Source organism: Paramisgurnus dabryanus, chromosome 24 (genome assembly GCF_030506205.2).
Source record: "Paramisgurnus dabryanus chromosome 24, PD_genome_1.1, whole genome shotgun sequence".
In the NCBI taxonomy this organism is placed as follows: Eukaryota; Metazoa; Chordata; class Actinopteri; order Cypriniformes; family Cobitidae; genus Paramisgurnus; species Paramisgurnus dabryanus.
The window spans coordinates 3,745,987-3,765,651 of NC_133360.1; the positions used below are offsets into that span (position 1 = coordinate 3,745,987).

The 19,665-nt window shown below is 37.0% G+C and overlaps 2 protein-coding genes across 2 annotated transcripts; one reads left to right on the forward strand and one right to left on the reverse strand.

The window, feature by feature from the left end:
• Positions 1-702: 702 nt before the first annotated feature.
• On the reverse strand, positions 703-5,395 carry LOC135721203 (uncharacterized). The gene is made up of 6 exons (XM_065243404.2): positions 3,807-5,395; positions 3,052-3,378; positions 2,493-2,792; positions 2,296-2,412; positions 2,146-2,213; positions 703-838 (listed from the first exon to the last, which is right to left on the reverse strand). Exons 1-6 carry the CDS (start codon positions 3,865-3,867, stop codon positions 788-790), a joined length of 924 nt encoding a protein of 307 aa, XP_065099476.1. The 5' UTR covers positions 3,868-5,395; the 3' UTR covers positions 703-787.
• A 233-nt stretch (positions 5,396-5,628) lies between these two features.
• Positions 5,629-18,070, forward strand: LOC135721200 (uncharacterized). Its single transcript, XM_065243393.2, has 6 exons — positions 5,629-6,050; positions 7,738-8,049; positions 10,493-10,804; positions 11,183-11,306; positions 12,072-12,274; positions 12,956-18,070. Exons 1-6 carry the CDS (start codon positions 6,002-6,004, stop codon positions 13,075-13,077), a joined length of 1,122 nt encoding a protein of 373 aa, XP_065099465.1. The 5' UTR covers positions 5,629-6,001; the 3' UTR covers positions 13,078-18,070.
• The last annotated feature ends 1,595 nt before the right edge of the window (positions 18,071-19,665 follow it).

The following is a 19,665-nucleotide window of genomic DNA, read 5'->3' on the forward strand; positions in this document are numbered from 1 at the left end:
GACAAAAATAAAACACTTAACTTTGGGCCTCATTTATGAAACTAGCGTATGACAGAAAACGTCCGGCCATTTCCACGAAAGATTTACCATTTATCAATATGGACAAACATGAGCCGTAGGTACATTACAAACTCATGTCAGGTTACACCTCGTTTACAGAAGTTTTAAGTTATCAAACATACATTTAGCGTGAAGATGTTTTTTTTAGCCGTTTCATGTCTGAATAATGAGAAAAAGTAAAAAATCGTGATTTTGTTTACAGTAACAAATGGAAAATGTGATTCTCGTTCACAGAATAAATTACTTTAGTATTTAGTACAGCAATATGCAATAACAGCCATCTAATTTCATGCGCGTGTGCGTGTGTTGTGTGAGCTATGAAGAGCACCGATGCTAAACCCGCTAATTGCGTCTGGCATAATTTCTTGTTAATTAGTATTTAGCGCTAGGCGAAGATTATTCAAAATAAAAGTTATACAAAATAAAATTATATACAAAATAAAAGTTATTTTTTAATATAAAAAAAAAATATATATATATATATATATATATATATATATATATATATATATATATATATATATTTAATTATATATAATATATAAAAAATTACCCCCTATGTATAATACAATCATTATCTCATTTTTAACAAAAGTATATCGTTTTAGCAGCTTTTGCATCTGAACTCTTCAAATGAAGCCCATTGTGTTTTAAAACCACTTTGATTCTTTATTATTTTAATCATAGTGTATTTGATAATATTTTACAGTTTTTGTTTGAAGTATGATCATCGTCTCATGACTCCGGCATACACCACATTGGTCTCCACTGAAGCTCTCTGTACACAACCATAAAAACACAACATTAAATATCTATAAAATTATTACAAATTTATAATCAAAGTAGGAATGTTTTTTATACATGAAAGGATTAAAGACAGTGTGATAAATAATCTGACATTACCAACATGTTATATGTTATGCTTTGCTATGTCATGCACGTTTTCGGATAAGAAATGAATTGAGCGCATACATTTTTTATGCACATTTTTAAAATTATGCGCATCTTGGCATTTCCATTCAACGTTTTTTATGTGATATTCCAAAATGTGGATGGAAACATAGCTAATGTGTGGTATTGGAACAGTTCCAGTCAAGCCTTCAAAGGCCTGCAGAGAGTTAATGTGAACTTAGCTGAGAACTCATCTCATGGTTTGCTCTACCACCTCTGCATGACATTTATCACTAACGCCACAAAAGCAGAGCTGTTAAAATCATCAAGGACTCAAAACACCCCGTTAACTGTCTTTTTACACTTTTGCCATCAGGTACCTTGATGACAAAGACTGAGAGACTTCGGAGGAGCTTCTTCCCCCAGACCATCAGGTTCTTAAACTTAGGGTCAGATTATGAACCATACTCTTATTTTGTTGCTAAATAAATATCTGTAATTATTAAAGATTATTGCACATGAATTTCTAGGAGTTTCCCTTTCAGACGCAAAAGTAATGGAAGGAAATTCTAACGCGATTTACTTATGTTTGCGTGTGTTATATTGGTATTATACCATTATTTAATGCCGAAGTCTTAAATCATTTTGCGCTTGAAATGTATGCAATTGTTGATAGTAGGAGGCATCACAGAGATCAGAGAGCTTGTGGTACAAAGCAGGGGATTTTTTTAACACGTAACAGTTTATTTGTCATGCCAGAGGATATTATTCAAAAATATTGTTTGCCAAGAAATAAAAGAGGAGTCAATAGAAGTCACACAATAGCAGGTGTTTCAAAACCCCAAATTTTTAGCTGTAGGTCTAATGTCCATGGTGCTGAGCTTAAGCGCATCAGGTGTTAGTAGATCCCCTGCACCTCATCAGCTCTGCTTTATTTGCTAATTTGCGCTGCTCTTAGTAGATCAATCAGCTGTTGCGCCTGTGTTATTTTTTTGCGCCTTTTTTAGTACATAACCCGCAGATATTACCACTCCCATCGTCGATTTTTTGGAATTGTACATTATAATTATTACTGACTTTTATTTCACTACTGGTTATACAACTGTGACTTTATATTTGACAAATAAAAACCCTTGAATCCTTCAGCTTCACTTGCTACTGCTGTTGTGTGTTTATGAGTGACAAATTTCTCACCGGTTTACATCTTTGTTTCTGATGGAAAGTTGCTTCTGCGTACGTGATTTCCTGTTCACTGGTCTGAACTGTTACAACAACACAGACAGACAAAAGCATCGAAAAAATCTCATCTCTGTTTCTTCACAAAATGTATTGTTTAGTATTTACCGTGTTTCTGTGTGTTTGTGTATTTCCTGTAGCTCCAGAAGATCAGAATTAAAGCTACAATCATCAGACATCCAACAGCAACACAACAGATCACAACTTTATGAACGAAGGTGAGACCTATAATAAATAATAAAAGATATTACTTTAACTGAATCTGATCTTAGATCAGCTCAGTAAATAAGCACTAATAATCACACCTGTTGTATGTGAACACGTCTGACAGAGATGAGTTATGTTGAGATGTTGAGTTTGGTTTGTGTTGGTATTGTTGAGTACACAGCTGTATGTGTTTGTATCCTGATATTCAACCTCCAGAGGTAGAGAGAGTCTGATGTTGAGATCAGACACACTGATGATGGACAATAAACTGTTTCCTTTGTACCAGGACAGACTCACATCTCTCACATTCAACACTGAACACAATAATGAACAATTTGATGATGATGATGAAGAACATTGTGAAGAAACTCTGCTGATGACAGGAACGGGCAGACGAGCTGGAAAACATTTGAGAGAATAAACAGAAATAAGAATCAAAGCAAATATTATCAATATTAGGCCAGAGGCCGTGTTTAGTGACTTTAGTCATTTAGATTCATAAATAAAATGGACTTTTAATTTTAGAAACACATTAAAACAGTCTGAAAGATATAAGATGCATACATGTATTTAAATTCAATCCCAAACCTTAATGAATTAGTTTATACTGCTAAGATAATATAACATATAATATGTAAACAGTAAATCTTTACTCACCATTGACAGAAACATTAAATCTGTATGAGGTCTCTCTGTTGCCTTTGATGATTATTTGATAAAGTCCAGTGTGTTGAGTTGTGATGTTTGTGATGGTGAGATCTCCAGTCTGATTATTTAACTGCAGTCTGTCTCTGAATCTCCCATCAAGAACAGTGTCATTTATTAAGATCTTATTTTTCTCTTTGTTGATTTTAGCTATACGGGCCTCTTCAGGTCCAAATCTCCACATTATCACATCATCTGTCTGTAGTTTAGTATCAGTATATAGAGTAAGAGAATCTCCCTCCATCACTGACACTGACTTCACTTCATCACCAAACACACCTGCACACACAAACACATTCACACACATTAAATATCTTCAGTCAGTTTAAATTGGTCTATTAAAGCTTAGAAATTTAACAGTAGTTTTAAACAATTACAAATGAGATTTGTGTTTCAGTTTTTGGAAATCCGATGTAACATCATGCAACAATATGCGTTAGTTTAATGCATTTATTTATTACAATATTACAATAGGAAATCTGACTGACAGTTACAGTTTTTGTGTTTGCCATTATTTAGATGAATATAATTTTTGATTAGAAATTGATTTTAAAAATTCTATCATTGATGTAAGATCATAAACATAAAATCTGATTGTATTAAAAGAGCACAAGTATAAAAGCAAGGGCAGATCTGCTGAGTAAGAGATCATAATTTTTCTAGATTATATGCACCTAAATATGATATAAAATATGTTCATAACTCACCCATCAGACAGCAGAAGCACAAAGAGAGATAAACAAACATGAGAAACATTTTCTTCATCATTGTTGTGTTGTTGTCTGCAGTCAATGAGATGAAGACGACTCTGTGAGCTTTCTCTTACTCTTCATGTGCTTTATACTTCCAGTTTAACACCTCTGTGTTTTTTTCTCTCGATGTTTCCACTGAACCTGTCAAGTTATTGGTCATTCCACAGAATCGGTGTCATTTCTGTCCCCCTATTATATGCATAAAAATGCAAGAAAACTAACTCTAAAATGCATTTTATTATTAAGGACAGTGTTCTGCATGTTAATCTAACACCAAATTTAAACTAAATATTTTAAAACACTGAAATTTTTTTTAATCTGTCCCTGCTCTTTATCTTTATACTTTAGCTTTAAATATAAAGCAAACAATTCTTTAGATATTTTTCATTTTTTGCATATTTAAATATTTTTTACCATCGAAAAGTCATAATATTTTAGATAAATGCACATTTTATTTATGTCCCCAGGATTTCACTCAGTCCTCCTACCCAACACGTTCCCCCCTATAAAAATTTAGGAATATCCCACAAGTCACATTTTCAAGAGTAAGTGACTTCATCTGGGTCTTCTGAATGTCATTCTCATTTTCTTTTAGTAAAAAGAAAGCATAGTAAAATGCTAGTGTTATATTTAGGATGACCAGTAGAGAGCGTAATTCTGTTGAAAATGTTACCTTTCCTTAAAGTCATATTTTAGTCATCTGAATTGTTTTAGTTTTATAGTTTTACTCAACTAAATGCTTGAGATTTTTGTCGACTAAATCTACATTAGATTAAGCTGACTAAAATTTAATGGGTTTAAATGTTATTTAGTTTAAGGGTAATCATGTGCCATAGGCTACTGCCAAATTTTTTACTGTAAATTATAAATATTCTCATTTATATAATTTGAAGTTGCAGACAAATATTCACAAATGTGTAAACTTGTAATATGTTTATGACTTTCGAATATATTCCTTACCTAACTGAAATAAATCACACTTGATGACGTATGTCGCCTGCATATGCGATCTTGGCAGGCTGCAAGCTTCCGATTGAGAAACGGACAGTATTAAAATAAGATTAGGTCTAAATATATACTAAAACTCTCACTTAATACATTTCACTAAAACCTTATTCACACAGCACCTTGGTCCCAGAAAATATCTGTAAAATTAGCTTTTTTAAACTTGTTCCGTAAATGTTCTGGGATTGCTCCTGGAAAGAGGACTAAAGCCCTTTTTCACACAGACATTAAAGAAAATGCATCTGGGATTTGTCTGGGATCATTAGATTTTGATTCATTCACACTGCCAATTATTTTAGTATCTGTGCTTTCACACTATTCAACATATAAATAATTTCCTTTCAAGCCTCGCAAGTGGTCTAAAATCATCAAGGCAAGATATGCTATTCTTGAATCTTTATTAAGAATTAGTAATGCAAGTCTTAATATGTTTCTGCTCATGTGGGAGTGGAGGCTATGAAGTGGCTGATAATCTAGCTAAGTAAACTCCAAATCTTGGAGATATTGATATACAAGCAGATTTAAAAGTAAAAAAAAAAAGGTCCAGGCTAAAGTAAAAGATCAAAGTGGCAAGAAACATGGAATACTGATAGCATCTTCATAGTATTCAACAATTTGTAAAAAATGGAAGAAGTGGATTTAAGAACAGAAAAGAAGATATTATTTATGTTTATGCAAATTTCATATGCCTACCAGTGCTTCACACTCCAGTCCAGTTGGTGGCGGTAAATGCACCATAAGTCGGTTTGCCATCCGCCATAAAAGTCAATAGAAGAAGAAGAAGAAGCCTTTATGGCAGTGGTGACACTATTCAGGATCATTTATTATCCATATGTTGCTCGCGTCAGAGCCAAGCCTCGCTTCAAATCTCCCGTCACTAGCGGTCGGAAATATTGACAACAATACATTGATGTTGCGATGTCGACAAGTACATCAGAGAATGCAGGTCGGGACTGCAAGTGAAGTCACGTGACTTTGTGTGAGCGTGCAAGACTAAAGTGCAAGTCTAAAGTGCAAGTAGTTACTGCAGCTAATTCTTTGTAATTTCTGATGACATTTCGACATTTTTGAAGACACAGATATCGCAAATATGTAATGGAAACCAGCCTGACACTGAAATACTTTGGTAACTACTTCACAACAACATGAAGAAGATCGTTTTACTCTCCATCTTCTTCTCGCTATTTATTGGCGGTAGGTACATTTATAAAAATTACTCTTTATGTGTGTTCGAGGTCAATGTTTTTTTATCCTAATCGCGAATGAATTGAGTTAACGCAGCAGTTAAAATACTGACAAGAAGAAGCGAAATTGGGTCCGTGTAAAGCTGTGCGTAGCTCTGCGTAGCCTGACGTGCACCTCGCAAAAATTTTAATAGCGCCTCAGATCTACGCGGACCTCAAGCGCTCTGATTGGTCGACCAGAACGCCTCCCGTCAGGTAAAAAAAACTGTCATAGGTATTTCCTTTTGCGTCGGTGAAAACAAAGAAGAGCCAAGTTTAGAAAAAGTGAGTTAACTCAAACTGCAACAAAAGTAGCTGTTTATTTACTTCCATCATTGCTGTTCTTCTCAAAACATAAACAACAAGTTGTTGATACTTCTTTGTGGGTTAACTTGCCAAGCTTCTTCTTCTTTGACGGTCGCGCTGCTACTGTGGTTACACCCATGGATACTGCCAACCAAAAGTATAAATGAAAACCAACGCGGAAGCTACGCTGTAGGACCTACGCACCACTATAACGAGCCCTTTACTCTTCACATTTAAATTTTCAGGCCATACAATGTCGATGCAAAAATAAAAAATTTAACAAAAAGTTTTCTTAAAGGTGTAGCGGAGGATTTTCTCGAATTTTAGAAAAGAACCGCCTTCTCCACTTTTCAAAAAAATGCAATTGCGCAACACTCCTGATTGACAACTAGGAGGACCAATAGTCTTGATGATCCACCCGGACAAAGAAAATCCTCCGCAATACTTTTAACTTAACTTTTACCAAATTATACTTTTTAAACTAGGCGATTTTCTTTAGTGTATTTTTCGTTTTTCTGTTTGTGCAATTTTGGGGTGTCATTTTCCACCTCTTTGTCTGATTGGCTCAAATTGAGTGCTTTATATAAATAAAATACATAGTCCTCTCGCTCTCTGTTGCTTGTTTTCTGTGTTATTTACATATTTTGAAGTGCAAGAAATACTGTTATGGCATGGTATAAAATGGTTTATGAATGATTCCAGATTACTTCATAGTTTTTGAATAGATTATGCCGAATACTCTTTCTTTTTTGTCATTTTGGCACAATAAATAGTTTGTATCCTTTAACATATTTTATTTGTCTGACTGAATTACGTTATTGATATGTAGTTGCCTTGCCTTTTAGCAACTTAAAATTATTTATTATGTTTCCTTTAGGCATATTCGTAAAAAAAAATTCCATACGTCTGTACTCACATGCACTCAGAAAAGGTGACATGCTGTATTCTTTTTTATTTTTTTATTTTTGTAGGCTACATATATCATTGATCAAGAGAAAACGCAAAAGAAAAAATAATGATGTTTGCCTTTTCATGGCTTCCGAACTTTTTTGATTGGATGGTTAAAAACGCCTAATCCCAGTCTGAAAACACCCCAAATTGGGAAACATCCCCTTTTTTGTTCCGCAGAGACCTGTACTTACTGTGGGTCGTACATTAGCAGGGGGGGGGGGGTATGACACACACTATTCTGGTGACATTTTACTGTAATGATATAGTAATAAGCGCACATGTGAATTGTTCAAGTCTTAATGTAGACTACAGGAGAATTTACTAGTAAAGATATTAATGCTCTTAATTAACAGTGTTATAGATGTGAGTTTAATCTTTGACTCTCTTGTTTATATTTGCAGGTGTTGTGACAGGTGAATCAGTGTTAGTGTATGAGGGAGATTCTGTTACTTTACACACAAATACTAACACACAGAGAGATCATCTGATCGAGTGGAGGTTTGGAGACCATTGGGATCTTATAGCTAGAATCAACGGGGACGCCAATTTACTAAAAATATATGATGATGTTCTTGATGGGAGATTCAGTAGCAGACTGAAGATGAACAATCAGACTGGAGATCTCACCATCACAAACATCACAACACAACACACTGGACTTTATAAACTAGAGATCACCAACAAGGCGACTACAACAAAGACATTCATCTTTAGTGAGTATAAGAAGCTTTATTTGAATAATTATAAAATATGCATCATTATATAAAATGTACAGTATGAAGTAATAGATATTTGTACATTTTTAATTAAAGGGACATTCCACTTTTTTTGAAAAAAATGCTAATTTTCCAGCTCCCCTAGAGTTAAACATTAGATTTTTACCGTTTTGGAATCCATTCAGCTGATCTCCAGGTCTGGCGCTAGCAGTTTTAGCATAGGTTAGCATAATCCATTGAATCTAACTAGACCATTAGCATCATGCTAAAAAATAACCAAAGAGTTTCGATATTTTTCCTATTTAAAACTTGACTCTTCTGTAGTTACATCGTGTACTAAGACTGACGGAAAATTAAAAGTTGTGATTTTCGAGACAGATATGGCTAAGAACTATAATCTCAATCTGGCGTAATAATCAAGGACTTTGCTGCCGTAACATAGCTGCAGCAGGCGTAGTGATATTACGCACTGCCCGAAAATAGTCCCCTTAGTAACTTTCAATGGCAGGGGACTATTTTCGGGCACTGCATAATATCACTATGTCTGCTGCAGCCATGTTACATCAGCAAGTCCTTGATTATTACGCCAGAATGAGAGTATAGTTCCTAGATACATCTGCCTAGAAAATCGCAACTTTTAATTTTCCATCGGTCTTAGGACACGATGTAAATACAGAAGAGTCAAGTTTTAAATGGCAAAAATATTGAAACTCTTTGGTTATTTTTTAGCGCAATGCTAATGGTCTAATCAGATTCAATGGATTGTGCTAAGCTAAATGGATCAGCTGAATGGATTCCAAAATGGTAAAAATCAAATGTTTAAATAGGGGAGGTGGAAAATTAGCATATTTTCAAAAAAAGTGGAATGTCCCTTTAAAGAGGACACTTAAGGGCGCACTCACACTATGCACAAAGCCTGGTTTGTTTGACTAGTGTTATCGCTCTGTTCCGCGCCCGGGCGCGGATTGGTTAATCGCGCCTCGGCCGGGTTGCAGAGGTGGGCCGGAGCGCGGTTCACTTGGGCTCAGGCGCGGAAGGCTGTGGTGTGAGCGCAATCGCGCCTGAGCGCCATTCAAAAGGTGAAGACGTCAGTTGCGTGACCACTCAGCTTTATCTCCCTCCGTAAAAACCTTCTGATGCGCGCAGCAGGGTTACGTGAATGTCCGAGCTGCGCACGTGACAGATCAACTAAGCAATATAATGACATGTGAGAGGGCTGTCTGTAATCGCGCACCAAACGACTCCAAATAAAAAACACAGACCTATCATTACGGTGGGTTCCAGTGTTCGGTGAGAGCTTTACTTCCTGCTTTTTTTCAAAACAATCGCATCTTAATGACGAAAGCGCGCCCGGACTCGGATCAATAAAAAGTACAGTGTGAGTGCGTGCATCTGGGGGAGTAGGGAGGGGTGACAATCACGCTGGGGCATGGTTTGGTTTGGTTTGGATAATGTGAGTCACACCAAAAGCGTTTTAAACGCTTGCAACAGCAAGGCGCGACGCACTGCCTTTTTTAAAAAAAGAGCAGTGCGACGCGGCTTTTCATATTGCTAAGCAACCACCGAGTCAGCTGTCTTGTCAATCAAATATTGAAGCGTGAGCGCTCTTTTGCTGTTAACTGTCATATTAGCAGAAACTTTAAAAAGAGGACGCTTGCTCTGACCTTGTTTGAGGGTGAGAGGTGCACAAACACGCAGGAGAGAGTGATCGAGTGGAGTCCGGTTCTTTAAAGCAACTGTAAACTTCCCTCACCACAACGTAAGGCACGCCTCTCGCCTCATTCGAATGACGTCGGGCGCTTCTCCGCTCTCAGCGCTCCTTCAAAAACGCGTGCGCGGCAGACGGCAAAAAAAACGCAAGGCGCTCGGCGCGCATAAACAGCGCGCAAACGCGCCCTGCCCATAGAATATAATTCAAAAAAGGCGCCTGCAACTGCCATAAACGCTTTTGGTGTGACTGGCCCCTAACAAGACTTTTTTTAAAGATGTAAAATAAATCTTTGGTGTCCTCAGAGTACGCATGTGTAATTTTAGTTAAAAATACCATATAGATAATTTATTATAGCATGTTAAAATTGCCACTTTTGTAGGTGTGAGCAAAATGTGTGCCATTTTTGTGTGTGTCCTTTAAAATGCAAATGAGCTGATCTCTGCACTAAATGGCAATGCCGTGGTTGGATAGTGCAGATCAACTACACAGATCATCTAAGTGCACAGACATCTTTTAACACTCTAAAAGCAAAGGAAAACATGAAATGGGGTCATATGACTTCTTTTAAGACAAACACTTTTTGTTTTTTGTATATTTGACTATTTTTGATTCTGAATGTTTAGACTTAAAATCTTCATTCAGTTCTCCTGTCTGCTTCATTTTAATATTGAATGTGACATCTGTTCATTTTGTCTTTTATGAGTTTGACTCTTTCTGTTTGTTCTTCAGATGTGTCTGGTGATACAGATAAAGTGAAGACGGTGATGATGGGAGATTCTATCATTCTACATAATAATGTTATCAAGAAACAAGGAGATGAGAAGATGATGTGGAGGATTCGACACAACAACTCTCCTGTAGCTGAAATAGAAGTCTCACATGCTGATGTTCATCAGAGATTCAGAGACAGACTGTATGTAAATGTTCAGACTGGAAATCTCCTCATCACAAACATCAGACCTGAAGACTTTGGATCTTATGAAGTAGATGTCACTGTCGGCAGTCACATATATACTATACACAGATCATTCAAAGTCAAAGGTGAGTAGATTGCTTCAATATAAAAAATCCTTTTATAAAAGTTTCATCTTAATTTAGATAAAACATTACAATAACAAATTTTGAAGTTTAAGAAACAATATGTCAAGTAAATTTGGTTTAATTGAAATAACAGATATATTTAATTTCAACAAAAAAAGAATTTATATAAATGTGTGGTAGCGAAAGATATAAATTAATTACTAAAAACAAACATTGATTACCTGCATGTTAAGTTTTGTTTTTGCTTAATTCATTATAATATAAAAATAGATAAAATTATACATAAATACAGAAGAAAAATAATAATAATATAGAAATATTGAAGAAAAAAATCTATAAAAATATTTATAGACCATCTCTATTTCTCTCTCGAACAAGATCAGTCTCCTGGTTCAAGATCAAGATTAGTTACAACAGCAATGTGTGTTGTTGTGCTGCTGCTGCTTGCTGTCGCTCTTGCTGTCGCTGTCATTTTTTACAAACGTCGTTCTAGGACTACTGGGTAAGAAACATCTTCAGTTAATACAAGATTAATACAGATTGAATTTAAAGATGTAGAAATGTTTGTTCATGTGTTGTGTGTTTTTGTTTGTTTGGGTTTTTATTCAGATATTAAACGTATCATTTTACTGATTAAGACTGAAGAACAGCACAGTAAATACATTTATATTAGAGCTGTCATTTGAAATAACTTTACAGTAATATCATATATTTTATTGCATAATTGTTTTGTAGTTAATGTGTTAACACATACAGATGCTTTTTGTAATTTTGAGTTTGTATTAAAGTAATAGTGTAGGAGAGAGCAGGGCACAAACTAACGCAGGGTTAATTGTAACGCAGCTACTTTACATATTTCTACAGGGCCGCACAACTTTAAGTGTTCATTTGTATCAGAGAGATGTGTGTTGATTGTGTAAAAAATTATTAATCTAACTTAAATATTTTTGAATAATGGAGCAAAAGTCAAAAAGCGTTAGGTTGTGCCCCGTTCTCCCCTAGATGCAGCAACTATCACTCATCTCATTCATACAAAACATGTTAAAACTACATCAAAACACTGTAAATACAAACACGGGAATCCAAATCTAATAGAAAAACCTTTCTCATAATTATGCATGTGCACAGATACTGTCTTGTGCTTAAGTTTACATTAACATTGATAATCATTGTGTTTCATATTTCGTTTGATAAAATATGTTAATGTGATACATCAGATCTAATTTTGTCATGACATTTTACACTGGGGTTAATATTTATATTTTAGAAATGAGAACAGAAACAATGAGGAAGACCAGATGAATGAGGAACCTCTTGTTGGTGGTGGTGCTGCTGCTGCTGCTGCTGCTGATGGTGCTTCTGCTGCTGCTGCTGCTGATGATGATGATGGTGGTGCTGCTGCTGCTGATGATGATGGTGGTGCTGCTGCTGCTGATGAAGGTGGTGCTGATGGCGCTGCTGCTGATGATGGTGAGGATGTTTGTTTATACTATTATACTTAAACATTTCTTTATATTTTTCCCGCTTAAAATTAACGTTTTAATCTATTTTTTATTGCAACTTGATGAAATGATTGCTAGGGACAATTTCGTGTTCCCTGAATATTGGTAGGGACTTTTCCCTAGCATCCCTCCCCAAATCTATGCCCTTGATTGAAATACAGCACAGATGTATGTCTATCTCTTAAATCATTTCTCATACACACACTAACATCCTTCAGTAACGCCAATACTGAACAACTGATATTTTATTAAAGTCATTAAACCATTAGATGAACTCTCAGTGTTAAAAGATTCATACAATTCATCATCTAGATGTTATAGTTGTGTTTATTCTGTGTTATGGGCTATATGACTATTAGATGATGTATGGCCTCTTTTGTTGTTGTAGTTCAGTTTTTATACTCTTCATTTATAAATGACTAACAGCTTTTAGTTTATGAAACATCATTAAACCCTTTACTACTTGATCATTTCAGTGACATTCTTACAGGAGACATTAAGAACTTCTGATTGAACAAACATAACAGCATTATAATCCAACAAGATGCTCCAAAACACCAGAATTATCATTCTTCATTTGAAGGTGTTTATCACTGCTGCTTCCTCTTTAAACAACTTTGATTTGATCTCTCATCTCTGTTTCTTACAGCTTCCAAAAGAGAAAATCCAGAGAAGAAGAGAGGAGGAGATTCGGTGGAGATAGAGATGTCGAGTTTGTCTAAAAGCAGTCATGGCAAAACTACAGAATCATCAGCCTCTTTCACACACTAATTTTGGTAAATTACCATGAATTTACCAGAATGACTTTACTAGTAAATACAAAAATGTGCTGTTCACACAAGCCGTGACTTTCATCTTTTTTACCAGCAAGACATCATTCACACATCAGTACCAAAACACTGATAAACTCTGTGAGAGCTGGAAATGTTCACGGCTTTTCCTTTTGTCCATGGGATTGCATGGACAAAATAATTTTTTTTACTTTTTTCAAGCAGTGTGTAATATCACTGCTCCGGAGCAGGTTATCCTCCTCAGAGAGTCAGTTGCTATGGTTACTCGCATAATCCAAAAGTTACCTCCGTTTTTGGAACAGCTTGGCGCTTGTGGCTTCTAGGGGTGCTAGACATGAAAAATACATGTCTAGTGCACCCTAGTGGCCAAAAAGTTCTGCAGTGTGCCTTTAAATCATAGCTAACGTGTATCATAAACGACACTGAGCTACGGTGTTATGTAAAATGTGTACTATATAATGTAAACAACGTTTGATTCGCAGTGAGACAGCGACCTATCGGTGTGAAGCTGCATTCCAAGCATTGAATGTTGTAACGAACCGCAGCAACTTGACTACTGAACATTTACGTCAGTGTCTCCGTCTCCGTCATCACATTTTTTTTGCCGCGATTTAGGCATCTGATGAAAGACAAAAGGTGCCATTTCTCTCATTAGGCATCTCTGTATTTTGCACTTTGTTACTTTTGGCATACTTCTTGTGTTTCACTTGTTGTTATGAATCTACTTGAAATGCAAAATACGCTTTGGTACAATTTGAATTTACTTTATTTGTGATTTACATAAATGATCAACTAACCAGTTGTTTCGGATCTATGAAAATGATGAGAATTCAGATGTGGACCTTTAAATGTAAACTTTGAGAACCCCTTTCATAGAAGGTATGTAACTTTATTTAGTGCCAAAATTATACAACCCTAGAATTTGTGTTTAGATTGAAATGGTCTATTATTGCCTTATTTGGAAGGGTCATGAATAATAATGTCGAGCTCTGCTCTGATTGGCTGTTTCTCAGAGCAGCTCCTTCAGTAGCTCTCTTTGTGTGTAAACAGATCTTATGTTTGAGTCTGTAGCAGATTTTGAGGAACAATCAGTTGTTTGGAGATTGTTAATGGACGTTTCTAATGGGTAAGTTTGTGTTTGTGCAAAACATAAGTGTAACATCAATAGTAGAACTTCAGCCTAAATGTTAGCATATAGCATTAACTAGCATATAGCATTAACTAGCATATAGCACTAATTCAGCAGTCACAACTTAGTTTTTAGCATTGTAACATCATTGTAATTAATTTAATGTTGGGGTGGACGTCTCGACTGTAATGTTACACTCAGTGTTATGTTGAGATTGGTTTGCTTTCTGTTTTTGCGTGCACAAAGTTTACATAAAAATGAGGAAACAAACACGTTTGAGGCTTACAATATGTCATTAGCTTTTACAGAACTCTAATCAGGGCTCATATGGTCCTGGAAAAGTTATGTTATATAAAAAACTAACTTTTTAGGTCTGATAAAGTGCTGAAATGAATTAACCCAGAAAGTTTAGGAAAAGTCATGAAATTTTTCCAAAGAATGCATGTAAAATATAAAATATGTTAATTTTAATCAGGCAATCTTGCGATCAGATAAGTCGAGTGAATGCTTGTGGAGATGAGTAGGAACAGTTGGCTTGCATGATTGTTTTTAGCATCAAAAACCAGAAGAAGAATAGCAGAGCAATCATTGTGGTCAGCGGCCCTATAGGCTTTGTATTGGCAAAATTTGGCTTGTGATGAAAGCTAATTAACGTCGAGTGGCGTTTTCTTATCTGTGCCGTCTAAAATACAAGATGTGAAATGTTACTGAAGATAGTTTGTCTTGGTCACTGTAACCTATTTAAGGTAATGTCAATGTCAGTGTCAATGGATATTTGATGCTCCATTTTTTTTTATTGTATGTAAACCTACTTACTGGTAATAATCTAACTGGTTCAGTGTTACTTAAATAAACTTTTTTTTGTAAAACAAATCAAATGGCATGTTGTCACAGGTTGGGGCGGACCACAGATTGTAGCAAGCCACGCCCCTTCCTAGTTTCCACCTCGAGGAGGTCCCAAAGCCACCCTAATGACCAGACACACAGAGTATAAGTATAATTAAAATGAAACTTTATTAAATTATTTAAAATGCTATGGGGAAGAGGAAGGGGGAAGTTAAAATAACTTTCTCCTGGCCTCCAGGCAGAGCTTCCACGGGGATGAGGGGACAGGACTCCTTCGGCTTGGTTACTTGAACCCGTGGCGCTCTCCTTTTCTCCTGGATGCAGAATCACAAGAGAAACAGTCAGTGCAAGGGCTACCTGTCCTGATTAATGCAGAGGTCGACGGGGGTATAGACCGTTTCAGCAGTAACAACATAAACAAGCGGCTGTCACAGTCTGCATGAACTTCCGGTATTCTCCGCTAAGAATAAATAACAACAAAGTTCTTTAAACATAGTTTATTTATATAACAAGCAAAAAAAACAGCACATAGATTAACTAGGAAACCAAAACATTTGTTATTTTCGACGAGGCATTTGTTTAAAAGATCAGTTTAGCAACTAGTCAGACCATTAAAAAAACGAAACCGGAAGTAAGGTTCGGATCCAGACGTGTATCACGTGCGTCCGATGAAACAGTCTATACCCCAAACTTCTAGTGTTCTCGGAGTGATTAATACTCTGCTCTCTCTCGCCCCTTAGGCTCTCGGTTGTGGGTCAGGATGGATTCTTTCCAGCAGACGGAGGTGGTTCGGGGTGGTAGGCTCCTTGGTGCAAGCACAGGCAAGTAAACAAAGGTAAGGATTACAGAAGTGACTGGGGCTTTAACCTTTCCTCCTCAGGTTCGTGCTGTAAGCAGAGGTAAGAAGGACGACGGTGACTGGGCTTTAACTTTTCCTCCTCAGGTTCGTGCTGTAAGCAGAGGTAAGTGTGACAACGGTGACTGGGACTTTAACTTCTCGCTCGACGCACTGGTCTTTCCACACAACCTTCACTCTGGGGCAGTGGACTTACAGGGTGGTGTTCGAACACAGGGTGTTTTCAACTTACAGGTCTCCTGTGTGTCGAGGGGACGTCGGGTATGGATGTGCAGAGCCGAACGCTTCCCTTGCTCCTCCTCCACTGACGGTTCCGGAGATGCTGAGCAGGGGCGAACCTTTGAAGAGGCTACACACAAGGATGGTGATTGTATGCAGACGTGATACCAGTAACCCTTCGTCCAACAACAATAATTACGAGATGGTTCACTCACCCTGGTAGATGGGTACACTTCACCACTGCCCTCTCTCAGAGCCAAAAAGGATCCGTCAACTCTTATACAGGAAATCCTAATTGCAAATTCCTTCAACCCACCCTCCACCAGCCTCAACGTGCTGGGATCTCCTCACGACTCCTCTGGCCTCGCAGTGGCTCCTGTCAACATAATCACAGCACTACACTGCAAGCTTTAGGTGTACACATGCACAATGAAGACAAGGACTCACCCACGACACTCCCACGCACTTTAAGTGAACTAAGGACTGAACCAAAACTCGACCCGGGCCCGCCGTGTGGTTGGGTGGGCGTTATTCTTGGTGGAGGGGGGAAGGTGCCTAAAGGATGGACGCCGGACCTCCTGTGTTTACCCCTAATCGTACTCCTCGGCTCACCCACGCTTCTCTCCACAGTGGGGCCGCAACTCGGCGTGCTAGACTCACAACACAACGTCAGGTAATATACTTTCTGCTCCACACTACGTCATACAATCGATGATGTTACTCGCGTGCAATTTGCAATACTTCACAACACTATCTCCTTCCAGTGCTACTCCCCGGCTCGCCCAAGCTTCTCTCCACGGTGGGGCCGAACGCTGATTGTCAAACTCACAACATACATCAGGTAATGCACTCTTCTTATTACTTCATAATAAACGCGACTTGTAACTCACATTCCCTGATGACGCTCTGCTGTTCTTGTTCCTGTTCACCGCTGTAGATCGTCCTTGACGACGGCTCCGGTGAGTACTCTCCAAGGTTACTGTTCCCACGAGGGCATAACATGAAAGCACATCCGCATCACAATAGTAATCGTTCTTCACTTACTCAGCCCAGTGACTCATATCCTCGATGTTTTTTTCTCCCAGTAAATACAACCTCTGTTTCTTCTTATAAAGGCTTCGCCCAGGCCTCCGTTCTTTCCACACCGGATCGGTTTCCATGACCACACACCGCCCAACAAACGTAGAGACAAGCACCCCGTTTGTATTTCTAGAGCTCTTCTTATACTCCTTCTCTTCTCCTCCTTAGCCAATCCCTAACCACTTTGTTTATTGTACGCACCTGCATCTAATCTGGACCGATTTGCCTCTCGGAAAAACTACCGGAAGTTCCGGTGTTTGTGGTAAGTCGTCCGGGCGGAAACCATCTTCGGCGGAAACAACCTTCTCGAATTTTAGTTCCGCCCACGAAAAAGTCACACTGTGACACACTTACCCCTGGAGGCATCCCCAAAGTGTCACCACAGTGACGCAGCGCGAGTTCCCTCGAAAGGTAACTGTAACAATGTATCTTAAAAGGTAACACAATGTAACCTTGCTCTCACTTAAAATGTGTCTCCACATTTAGTCTTTGCATTTGAGGGTATTGGACCTGGAAAGTCCTTGAAAGGTCCTTTATTTTGAAGTGAACTAAGGTGTGAGAACCCTAGCTTAGATTAAAGCAGATAAAGTGACTTTTTTTGTTGAGCATTGAACACAGAAACAATTGTGAAATGCAAACCGGTTTATTAAACTAACGTTACCCCAGCTAACAGAAAAAAGTTCTAAGAACGTTCCCTGAAAGTTTTTAACTTTCCCAAAAACGTTCTGCCAACGTTAAAAGTGTTTTCTTGACGTTCTAAGAACGTTTTTGTGTTGTCTCAACGTTAGAGGAATGTTACATTTGACCATTTTTAAACGTTATGACAATGTCATGTTTTATTGTTCACAGTCACACAATGTTTAAAACAACAACTGTTTATTATATTGACTTCTTTGATTGTTATGTAAATGATAGAGAAACATTGCATTTTATTATATTTATTTTTTATATTTATATTATTTTATTATATTTATTATATATTATATATTTATTATATATTATATATCTATTATATGCAAGTTTAGATGTTGATGTTTTGTTTCATTTTAAGTCACAATTATTGTGATTAGTGTTCGTTTTAGTTGGGCTCTTGAGCCTTGTCTTTTGCTTGCTAGTTTTTTCCCTGGTTGTGTTAACTTCTTGTTAATACACCACATTTGTTATGAACATGTTAAGTTAGTAGTGTAATTCTGTGGTGTGGTGGTTGGTACATAATGGTTAAAAATCATTCCGAATTAATTTACTAATCAAAAGTTTATTTTCTGTCAATAATGTAAATGAGAGCCAGCACTTTCACAGCAGTTTGTCATTAAAGAGTTTTAGAAACTTTGGACAAAAAATATCCGCTATTTAATTGGGACGTACAAACATCAAGAATCAGACTATGCTGGGACACTACGAAAACACACGATCCATTCTGTTCATATGTCCGGGAAAAGATTGCAGCAATTAGCAACACGACCCAACTTCAAACGATCCAATCAGTTCTCAATGGATGAATTGGAACATGCAGGTTGCGGGAGTGGGCAGTCACGGTCAGAAATTCAGCGGGTGCTGGTTTAAGAAAAGTCCTGCGCAGGGCCCTACAGCACACTGCTTACTAAAGGGCCAATGAGGCCACACCCCCTACATGTACTTGCATTCTTCCATAACATGCACAGATCAATTCTTGAATCCTGCACCCAAAATAATGTAAAAATGTCCATCTTTGCATGTGTTCACTTAAAGAGCACCTGTTTCATTGCTAAAAACAACGTTATTTTGTGTTTTTTGTTTTATCCAGGCTTGACAGGCGTAAGTATCAGGATTCTTTAAAATTTGTATTACCTTGCATGCATGTCTGCTTATGACCAAACAACATGTTTTTGATGTTTGATATGATAAAGTCTAAACACATTTCCAAAAAATTCAAAAATTTGCCAGAGAAAGTTCCCATGTCTCAGAGCATTGCATTAGCACACATTGATAAATGTTTACCTAGTAATGCAATGTATGTAGGTCACTTTGGAATAAAGCGTCTGCCAAATGTATTTGTCCCTGACATTGACAATAACAGGATGTGATCTTTTAGCAAAGGGTGAAGTATGGCACATGTGGCTAATGTGTGAGATGAAGAGGTGTGATGCCATGATATAAAGATTAGTCTCTTGTTAAAGTTGGAAAAAAGTTAGTATTGTTTGCACGATCAAAGCATGAGCAATACAATTACATTTATGCATTTTTTAAGTGACTTATAAAACATTACAAGATGATATCAGTATTTATGTTTACTGGGAATCAAACAATGCTCTGAGCAACAGCATTAAAGCAACACACATCTAGAATGTCATGAGTCATAAATCTCTTTATTTTACATTCACAGTAATACAGTTTGATTAAAAAAAAGTTTATTTACTTATTTGCATTGATGAAATAGATAATTCCTTGTAAATAAATTT